Source organism: Miniopterus schreibersii (assembly GCF_964146895.1).
Source record: "Miniopterus schreibersii genome assembly, chromosome: 8".
NCBI lineage: Eukaryota > Metazoa > Chordata > Mammalia > Chiroptera > Miniopteridae > Miniopterus > Miniopterus schreibersii.
The window spans coordinates 21791291-21811961 of record NC_138109.1 but is presented as its reverse complement, the minus strand read 5'-3'; the positions used below and the strand labels follow the sequence as shown (position 1 = coordinate 21811961).

The following is a 20671-nucleotide window of genomic DNA, read 5'->3' as shown; positions in this document are numbered from 1 at the left end:
GCCCTTTCTCTCCTCAGACCTTTGAATCTTCCTACTCTCTCCTCATTTTCTCTCTCTCCCTCCACCTATATCCCTCTGCCTCTCCGCATCTCTCTCTGTGTGTCTTGATCTGGGTCTTTGTCTATGGCCCCTCCTCTGAGTTTCACCTTCAACCAGGGCAGCTCAGAGCCACCCCACAGGTGTGCCCTGGGCAGGGAGGAGGGCAGGAAGAGTGACCACAGGCTCAAAGCTTGCCCACCCACCCCTCTGAACCCCACAAGGCTCCTGCTCTTGCCAACACAGCAGCCCCCTTGACCCTGGTTCCCAGCCTGTTTGTTTCCCAGAGCAGTGTGGAGAGGCTCTGCCGCAGCTCGACTTCACCGCTCTGAAAGCTTGGTGCTGGCAAGGGGCCAGCAGCCCCTGCAGCACACAGGCCGGCTGCCACGCAGCGAGGCCCTGCCCTGGAGCAGCTCAGCATCCTCCAGGCTGGGTCATAGTGAGGATCACAGGCCTCGCCCAGTGGAGGTGGGAACAGCAGGCAGGATCCCCACAACCCTGCCCCCCCAGGATACCCAAGCCTGGCAGCTGCTGACAACCCCACAGCAAAAACAGAGCCTTGGCTCTGTAGGGAGGGGTCTCCACTTCTCAGGGAGCCTCTCTAAGGAGCAGGTGGGGAGAGGAAACACACAAACAGAACTGAGATACAAATGTATAAACACTGACCAGCTCTCCAACACACACACTCAATAAGTATAACTGAACTGGTGGTTGTGTTAGGCATTCAGAGAGCAGATGGATGGTTGGATGAATGGATGGGTGGGTGGGTGGGTGGATGGATGGGTGGGTGGGTGGGTGGGTGGGTGGATGGATGGGTGGGTGGGTGGATGGATGGGTGGGTGGGTGGGTGGGTGGGTGGGTGGATGGATGGTAGATGGATGGGTGGGTGGATGGATGGATGGATGGATGGTTGGATAGATGAGTGGGTGGATGGGATGGATGGATGGATGGGTGGATGGATGGATGGATGGATGGATGGATGGATGGATGGATGGATGGATGGATGGATGGATGGATGGATGGATGGATGGGTGTATGGATGGAAGGATGGGTGGATGGCTGTATGGATGGGTGGGTGTATGGATGGATGAATGGATGGGTGGATGGAAGGATGGGTGGGAAGCCAGATGAAGTCACAGTTTCCAGGTTAGCATAGCCCATCAGTACAAGATCTTTCTTCGTCTCACCCAGAACACACCCTTCACTGGGTTCCTTTATTCACCAGACTGACTGAAGAGCTGAACTCCTTCCTTGGCCCCTGAATTTTTAACAACCTTTCTATTTCCTCTTCTCCATCCCTTTTCCTGCAGCAGAGGGGGACAAGTCCAGGTCATGAGCATGGCTAGGTGGTCAGACACCAAGAAGACCACCGTGGCTGAGGCCTGTGCACTGATGTTATTAAGGAAAGGTCAGCAGGAGTCAGGCAGGGTAAGTATGGCCCCTGTTGCATCTAAAGCAGTCTCATCAGACAACAGGTATGGAACCTTCTTTTTTCCCTGCCAGGAGCCTCAGCCCTAGGCTCTCTGAACAGAGCCCATAGGACTGAGAACCCCCCACCCCCAAAGTCATCTCTCCTTCCCCAGTCAAGGACCCTTACCAAGTATGTACACACACACACACACATACCCGGACAATCCTAACTAGGCAACCCAGGTCTAGGACTTGAGCCAATGGGGCTCTGGCCTGGCAGGTGGTCCCTCCCATTCACTGATAGCCATCAGTATCCAAGCATGACAAGGGCTCAGTCAACCTACCAACCACCTGCTCCTCTCAACCAGCTTTGGCAAGAACCACGGTACCATCAGAGTCCACTGGACCAGCTCTAACACTTAAGGGAAAAGAAATCTTTTATTAAGCACTTACTGTGTGCCAGCCACTGTGCTAAGATCCATACACACTTGAGCTCATTTAACCCTCACAACAATAAAACAAGGTAGGTCTTATCCTTATTTTACCCCTGGCCAAGGCAGAATAAACTGGCTAAGTGTTTGGGTTATTGAATGAGCTGCATTGAAATCTAGACTCTTCCACTCGCTGTGTGACCTTGGGCAAGTTACTGCAGCTCTCTGAGTCTCTGCTTCCTTCTCTGTAATGAGAAGATAAGACAGCCACTGCTTTTGATCTTCACGAGGATCAAAGGAGATAATGGATGAAAGTGTAGCGTTGTGCCAGGCATGCAGCCTTCAATCAAGGTCAGAGCCTGCCCTTCCCTCCTTATCTCACCAGCATCCCTGCCAAAGTTTGCAGGCTGGGACTGGTCTCATGGTGCCAGGCACAGGGCTGGGCACAGCCAACACACAAAGAATATTCTTGCTGATTGGCAGATTTCCCCAAGGCCTTAATTGCAGAGAGCACTCTCTTTCCCAGAGCACCCAAGCAGGGGATTCCTGCCCCGGGCCGCACCAGGGGGAGGGGCCCAGGAGGAGGCCCCTTCCTGCCTCTGAGCTTTAGCTTGTTTGGAATCCCTCACCACCACCACCTGACCCACCCTGGACCCCAGATCCTGTTCTGCTTAGATCAGTCTGAGTTCCTACCTAGAAAGCTTGACTGGCACCCTGGCTTCTCCAAGATCATGGTCACCTATAGGCCCACCAGTCACTCACTCAGCACCTGGAGCTCACGGTCCCTTAGCTGGACCATGCCATATGCTGCTCATGGGCACCCCCGACTCACACCAGCTCCAGATCACCTGCTCCAAAATCCCGGGCTCCAGTCTGCCCACTACTCAACCCTCAACCCACAGTCACTTGCACCCCACCCAAAAGTCCCCACACAGGCACACTCAGAACTTGCAGCCGGCCCACCCTAGCCATGCCCTCTGCAGGGCCCTGTAGCCTGGCAGAAAAATCACCAAGACGCTTTGACATTAATCAAAGACACGCATAAATAAATATGTGTAAACCACATGCAAACCAACGTAAAAATTTACATCTTTCACTGCTGAGTTAGCATCTCCAGGCACCCAGTGGGGTGGCTGCCTGCAGCTCAGGAGGTTTGGGACAAGAGCCCTCCCCCACCATCGCCATCTAGGGGCCCACTGACTGATCCCAGATTCATCATCTGACATTCTCAAACTTCCAAGTTGGGAGTACCAACCACCACTTAGTGACTGCCTACTACACGCCAGGCATTCTCTTACCCACTAGCTTCTACAGGCATTAAAGGTGACAACACATGAAGTGCTTAGAATGGTGCCCAGCATGCAGTAAGCACCCAATATATGTGGGCTATTATTATCAATATCATCTCTGAGCCTCAGTTTCTTCATTTGTAAAATGGGAATAATGGTTCCATCTAACCACTCATGTTTTGGTGAGGATGCAATGTGAAACCCAGGTAGAAGCACAAGTCCTGCACATAGTAAGCACTCAATAAATCTTAGCTATTATTATTAAATAGTGTGTGTCCACACCAACAAGTTCTGGAAAGATATAGCCAATAGGAGGTAGTTATGAGGGGTGAGGCAGAGAGATTCGGGAAGGACTTCCACTTTCTGTTTCATATATTTCTAAGGTAAAGAATTTTGACAAATTAATTTGTATTGCTTTTATCATCAGCAAAAACAATAAAGATATTTCTATCTGGGGAATAAAAGCCAACATTCACATCTTTGCTACCTTCTACGGTTCTGCACCCTTCCCTACTCGGCCTCCCTCCCCATATGCTCTCCTGGGGATCTGTGTTCCTCCAAGCCTGGCTGGGTACCAGGTAGGCCTGACCAGGGACAGCAGTTTTCTCTGGACACAACATTCATATGGATAACAGCTTACATGAGTCTCCTCTCTGGCTGGAAGAGCAAGCCTCAGAGCCCTGGAACGTTTCCACATGAGCTAAGCCAGGCCTCATTCTCCTGCCTGGCCTCAAGGATTTGGGCCTGGACCCAGGCAGAGGTTCTCTTTCTTAGATTTAGTCCCTCCCCCGCAGCCCACAGAGAGGCTATCAGGTCTGGATTCAATGCTGCCCCTGACCTTCCCTGCTCTTCCCTGCTCCTGTCAGCAGCAAACGTATTGAATCTTTGGATCCTGTACATCTCTATCCCGGTCACGGATAAAGAACACTGGGCAGGACCGGCTCCAAAAGGCTCAATTGGTTGAGCGCATCCCCTGCACTGAGAGGTCGTGGGTTCGATTCCCCGACAGGGCACATGCCTGGGTTGCGGGCTTGATCCCCAGTGGGGGGCGTGCAGGAGGCAGCTGATCGATGTTTCCCTCTCATTGATGTTTCTCTCTCTCCCTCTCCCTTCGTCTCTCTCTAAAAAAAATCAATAAAAACATTTTAAAACTAAATAAAAATTAAAAAGAAGAAACGAAATGAGATCACAGTGGCACAACCACGTGGTCAATCAACAGGTATTCTTCATTGGTACCACTGCGGACCAGGAGCTGGGCTGGGTGTTGGGAGACAGCGATGAGAGAGCCAGCTGCCCCCAAGAGCTCACAGTCTGGGAGAGACAGACACACAAAGAGTAATGACAACACAGGCCCAGAAACACTAACACAGAGGTGTCTTCACAATACGGTGTGAAAGCAGGTCAGAGGTCCTGGCTTAGTCCAGACAGGGAGCAAAAAGACTTCCCAGAGCAGGTGACCCTTAATCTAGGACTTGAAGGGTGTGACGGGGAGAGAAAGGGCATTCAGAGGACAGGGAATTGCATATGCAAAGTCAGGGAGTCGTGAGGGTCTGGTGTGTTCATGGGGATAGGAGCTCTGAGCTGCTGGATTCCGAGAGCAGACCGGGCAGGAACACTGGGGGCTTTGGGCCCGATGATGTATACCAGGGAGCAATGGAAGGCTTTCCAGGAAGCAAGTGACATGTCTGAGTTGTGTCTCAGAGGAGCACTCAAACTTGACTCAACAAAGGGGCTGGAGGAAGAGAGAATTGTCCTAGACCTGTCACTAGATTTTATGAGCTATCTGCTCCCCTTATACATTCTTTTAACATTGGCTTCCTGGAGCTACTGGGGTGTAGGCTTTGGCTGTCCCTTGAGGTACCCAAAGCAAGCAGGCCAGTAGGCCTACAGCTGGAGGTAAACTGAGGCACTACCTAAAGCCCTTCCCTGGTAGAAAGGAGAGCAGGGCATGAGTCTGGCACATGCTCTGTTCTCAACCACAAACCAAAGTTGATACTCAAGGGTGATTTTATCTGCAATGACATGTCCACCCCCAGGCTCACACAGGTATTATTCCAGGCTCAGCAAACGTCCCCAAGTCAGACAGATGTCCAGGGCTCAAACAGACATTGCCCCCAGGCCAGGAAGATGTTGCACCAGGCCCGGACAGATGCTGTGTCAGGTTCAGACACATGTCCTGGGCCCAGACAGAAGCTGTCCTGGGGCCAGATAATGTGCTGGGCTCAGCCAGGTGTCCCAGCCTCCAACAGATGTTGTCTCCAGCCCAGGCAGATGCTGCCCTAAGCTCGACAGATGTCTGCCACTAGAGATACATAAAGATGCTAAGAGATCCCTGGGAAAATATAACTCCTAAATCTTCCTTTTCCACCTTCACCCTCCACCTGCCACCCCTAGGAAAGCTGAGGCGCGCAAGCATGGAGTCCAGCCAGCTCTCCCCAGGGTCTCCCGAGGAGCTGTGCCCTCCTGTTCTTCCCCGACTCCAGGCTCCTGCATGAAGGGAGGGTGGCACATACTGTGGGGCAATGAATGAGGGACGTAAACAGGAATATGAGCATCTGTGCCATCTGTGGAGCGGTTAATAGTGATGCCCAGGCTACCCGAACTGACTCTGCAGGAAGTGAGGGGATGGGGGGGCGGTTTAATGTAAGGACCAAGCCCACTAAGATCTACCTCAAACCCTATATTCTGGGACTGGAGGGGAGGAGAAGCCTTGTGACCTCATCCCCACAGTCATATCTCTGGTCAACACCCAAAGAATGTCATTACTGGGCGATCTGAAGGTAATTACTGCTCCAAAGCTGGCTGCATTAAGCTAGAGAGAGAGCAATAAGGAGGCCAGCCCAGTGTGGACATAAAGTGGGGGACAGTCCCATTCATCAGCTAGGTCCTGGTTGGAAGAATGACTTTCCCAAGAGCCTTCATAGGGGTCTTCGGACAGGGAAGGAAAAAGAGCTTCCCTCTCAGCCACACAGCTCCTATCAGGAGCTACCGGTGGGCTGGGTATTCCTGGCCCATGGAGGAGGCAGTCATTAGACCTCAGACTGGGGAGTGAGGTGTCACAGTGAGAGCCTGCCCTCCCCAACTACCCTCAGAGGCCTCCTCAGACTCTAGTCTGGAGCTGAGCCGGGGGGCATGGCTCAGGAATATGTCAATTGACCTTGAGCTACGCCCCCAGCAAGTCCTACTGGGACTTCCCTCCATCTCCACCTACTTCCCCTCGAGAGCTACCTGGAGGCTGAGGAAGGTGAGGTGCGGTCTTTAGAACCACTCTCAAAAGGAAGCACTGTCTGACACGCAATGCACACACATTAGCACACGCCAAGCACGAGCACCCTGACACAGGCACACAAACACTTATGGGCATCCGTACAGTACAAACACAGGAGCCCGTGCAAGCATGCTAACATACAGTCACCACACATACACACCAAGCCCCCAACACACTACTGCAAACACTGTACCGCACACAAAAGCAAGAGAACTCTCGTCCCACCCTCCCACCCCACCCAAGCTGCGCCCCCCAAATCGGTACACAAAGTCAACGCCAGCCCAGGAAGGGCACCTTAGTCTTCTTATGATGGTGACAAGGACTTATATTATCACTCGCTGTTCCCACCCCACCCTGTGGTGGTGAATTTTGCAGCCATCCAGATAAAAAGTGTTAAAAAAAAAAAAAAAAAAAAAAACCTTAAACCCAGCCCCAGCCTTTCAGAGTGATTAATCCCACTAATGATTTACCGATTTGCAGAGAGCGTGTTCTGCATAACTGGATTGTGGGCATTAACACCAGCTCAGAGACTGCCATTCTGCTAAAAATGAAAGTAAATTTCAAGAGCAATTGGCCACCCCTTGTCTGACTATTCTGCTGATGCACTGGGAAGACCCCACCTCCGCCCACAGGCCTAGGGGGCTGAGGGGAGGGAGGGGAATGCAAGGAAAGATTCATCCCTAAGAGATGTTTCACCTTCCATCTCGCCTTCGCTTCACCAAGACTGAGAGATAGGGAACTTCAGGTTAAATAAGGGAGCCGGCTTCTCTCTCCTCTACCCTCTGCCCCTCTATTAAGAGCTCTGTCGAGCGCAGGAAGGACAGAAGAGGTGCAGACACCTGGAGGATCTGAGTTTAAAGGGGGAGGGCTTGAGAGCTCAGAGCAGCAATCACATGCCACGTGGGAGAACTTTCTGGATGTGGTGAGCACAATGAATCTGTTTAAGTGAAGCCAACCTGCACCAAGGCAGCCAATGGACAAGATGACTCTGGCGCTGCCCTAGGTGGGAATCTGTGACAGCCAGGACCCTGCCAGACTCTTACAGTTGAAAACACATTCCAGTCCAGAACAACAGGGTATGGGCGTGGTCACTCCTGACATGGCTTAGCAAGAACTGGTCGGGGGAGCAGGCAGGTTCTGATCCTGCTCACATAGCCTCTCACCCCAGGCAGCTGCGGAGAAAAACCAAGCTGCACTTTCCCTTTCCAAGTTTCCATGTGGGCAGTGATCTCACCCCGCCTTCTCAAGAAACCAACAGAGACCATCCTGCCCAGCTTACAGATGAGGATGCTGAGGCTCACAGCCATTAGGAGGCTGAGACTGGTCCAACGTCATCCAGCAGGCCTGAGTCTGAGCCACGGTGGAACCCAGATTTGTTGATGCTCTGAGAATGTGGGATCTAGGGCACGAGGAGAAGACTGGCAGAAGGGAAAGGTAGCGAGCTGTGAGTGCTTCCATCCTGTCCCTGCCCCCAGCCTGGTCCACTCCCAGCCTAGTCAGACCTGGACAAAGACTTAAAGCCCCCGTGCACAGGAGGGCATCCTAAAGCCACCAGCTCCTCCAGCAGCCTTCCCCATGGGCCCTCCCTTTAGCTCCTCAGCACTCCTCACTTAAAGGGATCCAGGTGGAGTGTCCTGGAGCCTGTCTCCCCCCTAGAACTAAAAAGGCCTTGAGTCTGCAACTGCATCTGCTTGCAGCGATTCTTGGACTCCAAGTCCCCACTGACTAACTGACAAGACATAGCACAGGGCTCACAGTCCAGAGGGAGAAGGCAGCCAGACCCAGCTGCCCCCATTCCTCCCTCCCAAATCTAGCTCAGTGTGCCACTGTGCTCGCCTCTCGGGGGGGGGGGGGGGGGTCCTGGAATATTACAGTGCATGTGTGGCCGAAGGGTGCTGATGGGGAGTGTGGTTGTGTTCCAGAGGCTGTGTCTGAATCTCTCAAGAGGGAGTGTGAACGTAGATGGCAGAGATTTGTGTCTTTAACTTGGGGCTCTGCAGAGAAAGGATGTGGGGCTGGAGCTTGTGTAGTTGCCATTCATCCCTGCAGAGCCTCCCCCTGCAGCCCCTCTGGCTCTGAGACCCCCCACAGTGAGGGCCCCATCTGCTGGAGGCTCGGTGACCTGTGTCAAATGAGCAGGCGCTCGGTCACACTCCAGGGCCTGGCGGAGGCTGAGCCACTCTGGGAAAGCCCTGGCAGCTCCTGGCCTGGGGGTGGGCTGGGCAGGGGCCCCGCTGGGGAGAGATGCCTGGGAGCCTCTGAGACTGGCGGCGGCCTGGCTGGGAGCTGCCCTCCACAAACAAGGGGAGTGAAAAAAATATGAAAAGAAAGGGCTTTCCTGCTTCCTTAGGACTAGCACTGCTGCTAAACCACATGGACCAAAATCTGGGCTGGGCATGCCCCTTCCTCCGCTTCTGATCCCATGCAGATGTATAGTTCCTACAGGGTGTAGGTGCATGTGTGTACATCTATGTAATGTGTGGGGTGGGCCTCTTTGTATCTGTGCAGTGGGGACGGGTTGGGGGTGAATGTACGTGGCTGGCTCTATGCTCATGTGTGTGTACATGAGTGCGTGCCTATTTGTGTGAACTGGCACGCCAGTTGAGAGCCTCCATGCTTGTGGCCCAAAAGGCCTGTAGGTCTCGTGTATTTCTGTGTTGCTGAAGGAATGCTTACTTCAGCCCAGTCCAGCCTACGTGGAGGTTCTGTGTGTGTTCCTGTTTAGATGCCTGTATTTATCACTGTGTGTCGGTCCGTGTGAATATGAATATCTATGATATCCAACCCACTGGTACAAGTCCATGTGCCCCTATTGTGAATCTGTATGTTTGCCTCTGAGCTGAAGTGCATGTATGTATCTGCGTGTGTGTGTGTGTGTGCATACACCTGTTCATGTGTCTGAATCATTCTGTGTCTGTGTGATGAGCTGGGTGTCTGACTTTTGTGTTCCATGTCCTCCCCAGGGTCTGTGAGGGTAGGGCTCTGGGAGAGAGGGGCTGTCCTGCAGCAGGTGTTCTGCCAATGGCCATGCCACAGTCCACAGTGTCCCACACAGGATCTCTGGCAGCAAGGGCCTGGAGGATGTGGGGACTTCCTGGAGAATAAAAGTCCCAAATACAAGAAAATTTTAACTCAAGACCAAACCCTTATCATTGTAAAGGGTCTAAAACTTCCCAAGCAGAGAAAGGAAGAGCATCCTTTCCTAGTTCACACTGCTACTCACCCCAGGGGCAGCATGTGACATTCAGAGGGCATCTAAATAACGTGCTTGGCTTCCTCTCCAGGGCTTCAAAGCAATCCTGAGAACTAGGCAGTACTGCTTCTGTTTTAAGATGAAGGATCTGAAGCTCTGACAGGCAAAGCAACTAGCCCAAAGTCACAGGGCTGCTAATGGGAGTAAAGGGATTGCAAGTGAGATTTGCTGACTGACAAGCTGGTAACCTAGGAGCCTGGTTTTGCTACAGACACCCCTCTATTCAGCACAGATCTGAAAACCCAGCTTAGAAGCACCAGCTGGCCTGGCTTTCTCCCAGAGAGCTCCCAGAGATAGGGTGGTGGGCTCTCTGTGCTGTGATGGCCAAAGCCACCGCCTCCACAGGCATCCTTCCCCATCCCACTGGGAAGAAAGATGCGGAGTGGGACCTTTATGAATTCTGTGTCCCCGGACAAGTCTCAGTTCTTTCAGCATTGCGATGATGATAGCAATCTCAGTACACTCTCACGGGGCTGAGAGGTGTAGGCACAATGAGGAATGAAAAGCACTTGGTAAAGCACTGTGCCGTCATTCAAGTCTCAGCGACAATTCCAAAGACTGGACCTGTCCACTGTCCAGACATCTCCCTTCCTCCAACAAAAACTGAGACAGATTCATAGAATCATAGACCATCAGGGCTGAAAGGGCCTGAGAAGTTAACTGGCCCAAACCTCCAGAACTCCACTCTACGAATGAGGAAACCAAGATTTAGTTAGAGCAGGGGAGTAACTTGCCCATTCACTGGGTACTAACAATAGAAACAAGCAGGGAAAAAGCCCTTTCTGAGACCCTTTCTCCCCCATTGTCTTGTACCACCCTCTGACTCACCTTAGTGAGACAGGTGGGCTGCCTATGGTACTGTTATTCCCAATTTACAGATAGGAAAACCAAGAGCTAGAAAACCTGAGCCAAAGTTATCCTTGCCCAAGAAGATAGTGGCAGGTCCAGGTTGGAAGATCAAGCATCAATGTCATGCAGGTCTGATTAGGGCTGGCATGAGACAGACCTTCATTACAGGATTCCCAGCTGCGGTCCTACCTCCTGGGGCTGGGAGAGGGGCCAGGAAGGCAAAGTGGACCAGGAGCTCTGCTGCTTTATGATCATATGAAGGAAATGTGATTCAAGGTGACCACTTTCTGAGCCATAGTCCAAGAAAGCTCAGCATCCCTAGCTGGATCCAGACCCTCTTGAAGCGAGGGTGATACCTAAGGAGCCTGCTCAGGACAGTGGCCACTGGCCAGACAAAGACCTTGCCCTGTCTCACACCCTCCCTAAGGTGCTCAGAGACTGAGTGAGCACAGTTTTTGCCCAGGATGACCCTTGTCACTGTGGACTCTGTCCCAGCCACCCCTGGGATCATCATACCCATGGCAGCTGCCACCAGAACCCCCATCACCCTTCTCACACTCTGAGGCTTTATTTCACAGTCCTAACTTGCCCAGTAGGGCCCTAGCTGGTCCCCCAACTCAGTCCTGTGACTGGGACCTCAGAGCCCTGGAATCTATGACTCCATTGGAGGCAAGATCAAAGAGAGAAAAGGGGCAGGCTAGCACTGGAAGACTGTGCCAGCCAACCCCAGTGTGGGAGATGGAGGCCACAGCTCACTCCACTCCGCCTATGACTCAGTGTGGGGTTTAGAGGCACAGACCGGCTGATGCTGAGGTCCGAGTCCACTCAGGGTCCTTCAGAGAGTCCTCAAGGGGGGAGAGTGGGGAGGTCCCCGAGTTGCATGCCTCACTATTCCAAAAGGCCTTCTCTATCTGAATTCCCTCTTCAGTAGCCCCAAGCAAGTCGGGTTAGATCCCGCCCAGGGCTCCACCGCGGGCTGGACAGCTCCCGGACTGCACGCTGGATTTCTGACGTGCCAGACGCCTTTCCCCAAGTCCGTGCCACTCCTCACCCGCAGCAAGTTTCCCGGAGCATGACCCCGCCGTGACCCCGGCCGACGGGTCGGTCAGGGAGGGAGGAACACGAGCGAGAAGGCTGCGTGGGACAGAAACCGATGAGCCCAGCGTATCCACCGCCCCTGTCCGCCGCGTTTTCCGCGAAGCCGCAGTGGAAGACCTCTCACTCCGAAACCGCGGAAACCCCGCGCGGCCTGACGACATCGCCGCCCCGGGCCGCCCGCACGGTTGCACTCACCTGAGCCGGGGAGAAGGGGAGCCCCCGGGAGGCGCGAAGCCGGGGCGGGTCCGACTCCGCCCGCGCCGGACGCGCTCCCAGGGCAGCCGAGGTCGGCGCGGTTGCGGCGCTGAGTCTAGGAGAAGAGGGGAGAGGAGACGCGCCGGGGAGGCGCGGGGGACAGCCCTGTTCCCGCTGTAAACCGCGGGTGCAAGGCGGGCGAGAGGAGCGGCCGCCCGGAGCCGAGTCCGGGACCCGCGCCGCCTCCCCGCAGCCGCCGAGACCCGCGGGAATCCTAGCCCGCCGCCAACGGCCCCACGGAGATGAGAGCGCGGCGCCGCGCTGCTCCTCGGAGCCCGAGCGCCTCCCGTAGCCCGCCGTGCTCGCCGCCGCCTCTGGCTTGCCGGGCGGGAATTCAGCTCCCGTGGAGAGTGGGACCCGCCGGGCTCCGAGCATCCAGCGCGGGGGGAAAGAGGGGCCCACGCAGCCAGGACGAGAGGGGGTGCGGTCCCACCGCCACCCCCGCGCCACTCCCCCACGTGGCAGCCGCGCCCCCGGGGCGTGAGTGTGTACGCGGAGGGTGGGGGCGCAGTGAATGAAGCCCCAGCGGCCAATCAGCACCGCCGGCGCGCGGGACCCCGGCAGCGAGGCCCAATGGCGAGCTCGGGGCGGCCGGGCCGAGCGGCGGGCGGGCGCGGGGGGCGGGGGCTGAGGCCGGGGGGCGGGAGGCGGCTCCGCGGGCAGCCAATGGGCGGCGGGCGGGGTGGGGCTCCGGAGCGCTGAGCGGGTCGGGGCTTTAAGCCGGCGGAGCGCGGCGGCAGGGCCCGCAGACGGAGAGGAGCGGCGGCGGCGGCGGCGCGGCGCAGGGCGCGGGGCGGCATGGCCACCACCGCGCAGTACCTGCCGCGGGGCCCCGGCGGCGGAGCCGGGGGCACGGGACCGCTTATGCACCCGGACGCCGCGGCGGCAGCGGCGGCGGCGGCGGCCGCCGAGCGGCTGCACGCGGGGGCCGCGTACCGCGAAGTGCAGAAGCTGATGCACCACGAGTGGCTGGGCGCGGGCGCGGGCCACCCCGTGGGCCTAGCGCACCCCCAGTGGCTACCCACGGGAGGAGGCGGCGGCGACTGGGCCGGCGGCCCGCACCTGGAACACGGCAAGGCGGGCGGCGGCGGCACTGGTCGAGCCGACGACGGCGGCGGCGGCGGTTTCCACGCACGCCTGGTGCACCAGGGGGCGGCCCACGCGGGCGCGGCGTGGGCTCAGGGCGGCACGGCGCACCACTTGGGCCCGGCTATGTCGCCGTCGCCGGGGGCCGGCGGGGGCCACCAGCCCCAGCCGCTGGGGTTGTACGCGCAAGCGGCCTACCCGGGGGGCGGCGGCAGCGGCCTGGCCGGGATGCTGGCGGCGGGCGGCGGTGGCGCGGGGCCGGGCCTGCACCACGCGCTGCATGAGGACGGCCACGAGGCACAGCTGGAGCCGTCGCCTCCACCGCACCTGGGGGCCCACGGACACGCACACGGACACGCACACGCCGGCGGCCTGCACGGGGCGGCGGCACACCTGCACCCGGGCGCCGGCGGCGGCGGCTCGTCGGTGGGCGAGCACTCGGACGAGGACGCGCCCAGCTCCGACGACCTGGAGCAGTTCGCCAAGCAGTTCAAGCAGCGGCGCATCAAGCTGGGCTTCACGCAGGCCGACGTGGGGCTGGCGCTGGGCACGCTGTACGGTAACGTGTTCTCGCAGACCACCATCTGCCGCTTCGAAGCCCTGCAGCTGAGCTTCAAGAACATGTGCAAGCTCAAGCCGCTGCTCAACAAGTGGCTGGAAGAGACCGACTCGTCCAGCGGCAGCCCCACCAACCTGGACAAGATCGCGGCGCAGGGCCGCAAGCGCAAGAAGCGCACGTCCATCGAGGTGGGGGTCAAAGGCGCGCTGGAGAGCCACTTTCTCAAGTGCCCCAAGCCCTCGGCGCACGAGATCACGGGCCTGGCCGACAGCCTGCAGCTGGAAAAGGAGGTGGTGCGCGTCTGGTTCTGCAACCGGCGGCAGAAGGAGAAGCGCATGACCCCCGCCGCGGGAGCGGGCCACCCACCCATGGACGACGTTTACGCACCGGGCGAGCTGGGGCCGGGCGGGGGCGGCGCGTCGCCTCCGTCCGCGCCCCCGCCGCCCCCGCCGGCCGCGCTGCACCACCACCACCACCACACACTGCCCGGCTCGGTGCAGTGACCCCGCGGGCCGGGTCCCCGCCGGCGCGCGGCCAAGCGCCGCGCGGCCTGGACTCTTTTTTGTTGTTGTTGTTGTTCGGTTGCTTTGGATTTTACAAAAAGCCCAGAAACTTTCGAACAAAACCAAACACCCGGACGACCTGCTCCGGCGAGCGGAGAAGACGACGGATATGCTGCGTCGCCCGAACCCCGAGGGAGAGGAGGGAAGCCCCGGACCGCGCCAACTCCCCCCGGGCCTCCCGCCCGCCGCCTGCTCCCTGCCCCCACTCCCTCGACGACCCCCGCCCCCGCCCCCCGGCTGTTCGGGGCCGGATCCCGGCAGCGGCCTCCCCGCAGCGACAGGTAACGCGGTACGGGATTAGGAATTCCCCGGGAGGCAGGACGGAGCGAGAAGGGCTCCCCGTCCCCTCTCCGCGGCGCGGATCCCCGAGCCTGCGGGTCGAGAGTGGGGGACTGTCACTTTATTCGCTCTATGCCTCTTCTCTGCTATGAAGATGCGCCCCATCCCCCTGATCCTTCCTCCGGGCTTGGTTTTTTACGGTTTTTATTTATTCATGGAGCCTCTCGGCTCCTAGGGACCTTCTAACTCCGCCCGCGCCCTTAATTTAAATCGCTGTATACTGTATTTATCGGGGCCCCGGAGGGGAGGCCGCGAGAGCCGCGTCTGTGTATAAAAGCAGGAAATAGCCAAAGCTTTAATCTAGCCTAATTTATTTTTTTCCTCTTACCTTCCCAACCCTACCCCACAAGAGCAAAACAAAAACAAAAACAACAAAAAAAAAAAAGCGAAAACTAACAAAAAAATTTCGAGTGCTCATTTTCGTTTCGTTTTACCCGAGCTCCGGCTCGGTTCCCGGCCACGCCGGAGGGGTCTGCGCTCCCACCCACACCCCGACGGGAAGGGGCGCCTGCCCGCTGCGCGCGGAGCCCCCTGCGCGCGCCCGCCGCTCCCCGCGGGGCCCGGCCCGCCTGGCCGCAAACAAACGAAACTTGGAAAAGTTGGAGGTATTTTTTAAAACAGCTGTAGAAATAAGCCGTTCCCTGAGCGCCTTCTGCCTGAGTCCCTGCAGCTGCCGCCTGCTCCCTTTGCAGCCCCCTGGGACGCGGGAGGCTGGGAGAGGAATTACCCAAGTTTGGGGTGAGGTGGGAACCATGTAAATATGTGAGATATGTACACATTGGCGGGGAGAAGAAACATTTTGTGCTTGATTTTTATTTTTGGTTTTCCGGGTTGCCCTTGGTCCCCATCCTAAAGGATTTTGTACACCGACTAATCCGAAAAAAGATATTTTAATATGATTTCCAGATTTCTGACCCGTCTCTATTTATTTTCTGGATGTGTTTGGAGCTTCCCCCTTCTCCATTTCTTGTTTTGTTTGTTACCGTTTGAATTTACATTTTGTTATTTTTATTATTTTTTGGAACAATGTTTTGGTGCATTCTCTTTGTATCTTTATTGCAAAAAAAATAATAATAATGTAGACTGGGAAGTTCCCTTTATATTTATGTTATAGTAAATATTTTATTACTCACATAAACATGTACCCCAGGGCTGTGTCCTGTCCTCTTTACTACCAGGGCTGGGTGGGTTTGTGGGTAAAGTGTTGGAGTACCCTGGCTCACCTCCCCTAAAGTGCTGGCCTCGGTATTTTAGAGAAAGGTAACCACACAAACCTTCTTCCAGACCAGCATCGGTACAGACTGTTACTTGGGCAACTGTTGGGCCCCTGCCTCCAATGAGTGAGTTTAGGGAAGATGAAGCTGCCTCGTGTCCCCTCCCATAAACAGACTATCCTGAGACGGGACCAGGGCCTGAACAGTGAACCGCAGACACCATGCTGAATTCGGGTCAGCCGTTCCTCAGGCACAACTCCACTGCTCTTCTTATCCAAGGAAGAAGACAACCTTGACCTGGACCATTAGTCTGACATCTTTATATCTCCCTCCGGAGACCCCAACCCCTGCTTTGGTTTCACTTTGCGCTCCGCATGTGGGGTCTGGGCTAATTTCACCATTCCAGGTCCTGGGGCAGCTGGAAGCTAGGTCAGGCCCCACCAGCCCGCCCCAGCTGGCTCTCCAATCTCAAGCAAATAGTCCCTAAACCTATCTAGATCCACTGGCAGTTCCCTCAGTGGTCCTTCAGGAGTTGAGTGGGCCTAGGGAGGGAGCCTTACCTGTTTTGCTTCAGCAAAGGCTGTCCTACCTCTCAGCAAACAAACCACCTGCCTCGACTTCTCCTGTGGAAGAGGGGGGGTATAAACAGTTGTGCCACCAAAAGCCCTTCCATCTCTCTGGGGATGGATACCCAAGGACACCCCCCCACACACACCAGGGAGTGATGCAGATGCCTATGGGAGGACCCCACAGTGTGCAGTCATGACCTGGGTGGAGGGCCTAGATATCCTCAGACATCCCCCTCTCAAAGCTTCAGCAGCAACATGCCCCTCCCCAGAGTCAGGATGATGGAGGCAGATCAATGTTCCAGGCCCAAAGCTCAAGACTACCTGTGTACCAGCCAAGATCTTCCTTTAAAACAACTCTTCTTAAAAATACTAATAAAAAAGCCCTCTTTCCTACGTAGATTCATTCTTTTCCCTTCTCCGGAGAAACTACATGAGGTTTCTTTTACTCTGCATGGAGACAGAGCTTGAAGGCACAATTGCTTGACTGGGGAGAAAGTTGTGTCCCCAATGAGGGTGTATGTGTGTCCCCCCTCCCACCAGGGAAGCTGCCCACGCCCAAGCCCGTGAGAGGCCGTGGCTCCAGCCAACGGCACCTGGGGTGCCCAGAGAGGTGTTCCCAGGCCCCTGAGTTGGTGGTCCCTGCCCACGCTGGGGCTTCAGGATGACTGTGCCATGCTGAGAGTTCCAGTGACTTTCTGGGCTCTGCCCCTCAATCTTGGGAGAATTGTCTCTACAAGTACAAAGGCAACCTCGGTTCTCAAATGCTCAGCCTCTCACTCACTGCTCCCTTTTTTTTTTTCTCCCTCCTTCACTCCAGCCTAGTGAGCAATTAGCCCTGTAATTGGCACCCGTGTCCCAGCCAGTCCCCAGTGAGCCTCCCATGTTTCTTAAAGAGGAGGCCAGGAATTTACGGGCCAGCAGGGTGACAGCATGGCCCAGAGCAGCAGGCTACCCTACCTTGGCCTCTCATTTCCTGCTCCATGAAGTATAGAACTTCGAAGCAGTCCCACACGCCCTCCTTACGTCTCCATTCCTGGATCTGTCCCAGCCCCAGGACCCTGAAGCACACGAAGCTCAGAGCTCCCTGCGGCCTGCGCCGCCCCGAGCCTCAGCAGGTTTGGAGGCTGGAAAGGGCGACGGGGAAGACAGGCCCTTTCACTGGCCTCTGCCTGCAGCTGACATCAATTGATTGATTGATTTCCTAATTATCTGCTTAATCCTGTACAAGAGGGTGGATTTATTATTTAAGCAAGTCAACTCAAAAACAGCAAAACAATGTGGCCTCCCAAGAACCAGCAGCAGCTGACAAGTAGAACAAAAAGATGAAAAAAAGTAGAAAAGGGGATGGAAGAAAATCTTCTACTTTGTGAGAATTTTGCTTAATGAGACACCAGCCTGGGACTGCTACCCAATAACCAACCCCTGGTCACCGAAGGCCCCCCGGCTCCTTCCCCCCGTCTCCAGCCTGGGATGAGGGTAGAAACCACAGCACATTTGACCTTATAAGGAGAAGCTATAGGGAGAGAAATATTTTACCCTGGAGTCTTGCTCCCTGAATAGAGTTCAGGAAAGGCGCAGTCGGCTATGAGCTTGACCAAGCTGCTTGTCCATCCCATGCCTATATGGATCTACCTGCTCGCTCCTGAGAGCCTCAGGCTGCCTTTCGTTCAAGAGAGGGAGAAGTCTGCAGCACCAACCTCCGAGGAAGCCCAAGCTTTCCCTAGATGATTTGGCATTTTCTGATCCCACCCTCCTTCCTCATTTGAACAAAATTACTTTCTATGATCATGTGGCCGCATGTTCTGTTAGTTAGAGCTTCGCTCTCCCCATGTGAACTTCTGTGTGTTGGTGTATGAATTTCTGTGTGTGCCACTGTGCCCGCAAATCCATAGCTGCTCCCAGAGGTAGGAGGGGAAAAGAAAGTCTGTGCTATGCTGCTAATGCTTTGAGCTGGGAGAGCATTTGCAGGGTCGGAGGGTGGCCAACAACAGGAAGAAGAAAGGTGGCCATTGTGGTCACCTGTGGACATCCAGGCAAACCCAGAAGGTGCCCTGTACTGTCCCTCAAGGACACCCACCTCCTGTACCATGAAGTTGCACTAGCTTATATGTTGCCTGGCTTAGGTCTGGTGCAATCACCCCTTGACCCCAGGACTTGACTGCATGTCCACTGGACTAGCTGATCCCAATCACAGCTACCCACTTAGAGCTGTTCGGAATCCAGTCTCCTCTGGAGAGGCTCTGGGCCTGCATGTGGGAGCAATCAAGACCCCAGTGATGCACCCAGGCCCAGGCTTTCCCCAGCAGGGGTGGAGCTCCAGAAAGGAGATGCACCTGAGCAGGGGGAGGAGGGCGAGGAGGTTTGTTATCCCGGCCCAACTGCTCCTTGTAAGCTTAACGAGGATTCACCCAGACCTCCAGCTTAGTGACTGAAGCCAGAGCAGTTGTCAATCTTGTCCTTGCCTAGCGTATTGAAAACCCTGGAGTGAGTGTGTGGCCAGCCGATCTGGGCCCTTCTTGCTGCCTGGGAGGCCTCCGTGTGGGAGGACTGCCCTCTATTGGTCCCTGAGCTGGGACATGGCAACAGGCACCAGGGCCACCTCACAGCTGAGTGTCCCCCCAAAAAGTAAGCTTCAAGTTGTCTACTTTATGGGAGCACCAGGTAGAGCAGAGGCAACTGTCACCTCCAGGGATGCAATCCTGTTTCACATACACAGCCAGGCTTGCTGGAGATCCTTCCTTCTCCATCTACCACCCCACCCGTTCCCATGGCCACTCTCAGAAATTTGCCATCACAGCTACCTCTTCTGCCTGCCTCCCACTCACACCCATCCCCATCACTTCTGTCAGCCAGCTAAAACCCCGCCGCACACTCTCACCAGCTTGCTCACTCACACACTCACACACTCGTGGTCATGCCCATACCACTGTTTGGCTGCCCAGTACCAGTTTTGGGGTCTTTGGCACTGAGCTCTCCAGAGTCCTCAGATACCAGGCACTGGTAATATTTGACTAAACACACACAGTCTTCCTTCGCAGCATTTGATGAGGCCCCCCTACTCTCAGGATTTCCGAGCACTTACCCCACAAACCGCTTTCCAAACACATCCATGCCCATCATTGTTCTCAGCTCCTCCCAGCTCTCTCCTCCCTTCAGATAATTAAAGTTAGGCTGTGTGTTTGTATGTATGTGTGATCTTATTTTTTAAACACACACCCCCACACGTACATATGCGTGTATATATACAAACACACAGCAATTAGATCTATCCATTCCTGCCATCGCTCCTCTCGTGCAGTAAAACCTCAGCTACTCACATGTCCCCACATCACCACTCGATGAACCCAGCATCACCTAGTCACGGGCTCTGATGTCACACACACACACACTGGCACTTTCACACAATGACACCCACCCCCAGTTCCCCGGTGTTTTTCCAGGGGCACGACCCACCTCCTCGGCATCTGAAAGGGCGCCCCTCAGATGAGCTAAGTCCCGGGAGGGCTGTGCTTCAAGGCCCCCCACACATACGCCCAGTGGCCGTGTCTCCCACTGAGCCTGACCAGGGTGGGTCTCGGTATGATTAGGCTGCAGAGACAGCACGGAGGCATATGGTCTCGTACACAAGAAATAATGTTCATGTTAAATCAGACCTCATGCATAATGCATGGTGCCTGATCTCACATTATTTTGGGTGTTCGTCAAAATCAGTGTTCTTTCTTGTGAGGGCTTCTGAAAAGAAGGGGGGAAGGCGTTTGCTAATTGCACCTGCAGCCTGGACCCAGGGAGCCTTCCTCGGCCCCACTTCACCCACCAGTGGGTCTCATCCCACTGTCCCCTCTGTCTTTCCACATGGAAGGAGGGGCTGACTCAGGTTTGTAGCAGGCGGAAGGCCCCGTGTTATTTTTATTTCTTTTCTCTCGGCGCTCTGTCCCCAGAGGGTTCTGGGGAACAGCAGTGGCTCCATCGTTCTCACACCCGATTCATTTGCCGTTTTATGAACTCCCCGTTGATTCATCGCCTCCCTAAGTCAATGATTCACTCCTGATGGCTTTTCAGAAATCCTTCTTCAAAGGCTCCAGATTATTCAGCTCTGAACAGGAGCAGAGCTGGACCCTGCGCTGCTACTGTTCCCCTTGCTTAGGGTGGAAAATTGACACTGTCCTCACTCAGCCTTTCCCTGGGGCTGGCTCGCCTGGGATGGGGGGAGTGCCCCCTCTATGCAAAAGCTGCTACAATTGACCCCAGCAGCTCATGGACAGACCTCACCTTCCAACAAGGCCCTGTCCAGCCAGTGTGGGTCACCTGCCTTCTCCCGTTGTCATCAAAGTCCTTGGGGAAGCTCTTCATGTCTCAGGGGGAGGCAGAGAATAGAACAGTGAAATGCGGGGACTGTGAGACCAGACAGACCTGCATATAAATCCTGGCTCTACCTCCTATCAACTGTATGAC

General features: G+C 55.6%; 1 protein-coding gene and 1 long non-coding RNA gene across 2 annotated transcripts in view; one reads left to right on the top strand and one right to left on the bottom strand.

Annotated features, from left to right (window-relative positions):
• LOC308560391 overlaps nucleotides 1–12364 on the bottom strand; it is a 44564-nt gene extending 32200 nt beyond the window's left edge. Inside the window, exon 1 of the long non-coding RNA XR_013999328.1 lies at nucleotides 11830–12364. This is a non-coding gene — a long non-coding RNA (uncharacterized lncRNA). The remainder of the gene's footprint in view (nucleotides 1–11829) is intronic.
• Nucleotides 12365–12687: 323 nt separating this feature from the next.
• On the top strand, nucleotides 12688–15578 carry POU3F1 (POU class 3 homeobox 1; the record flags this gene model as incomplete). Its single annotated transcript, XM_081145190.1, has 1 exon — nucleotides 12688–15578. One exon carries the CDS (start codon nucleotides 12688–12690, stop codon nucleotides 14035–14037), a length of 1350 nt encoding a protein of 449 aa, XP_081001316.1. The 3' UTR covers nucleotides 14038–15578.
• Between the last annotated feature and the right edge of the window lie 5093 nt (nucleotides 15579–20671).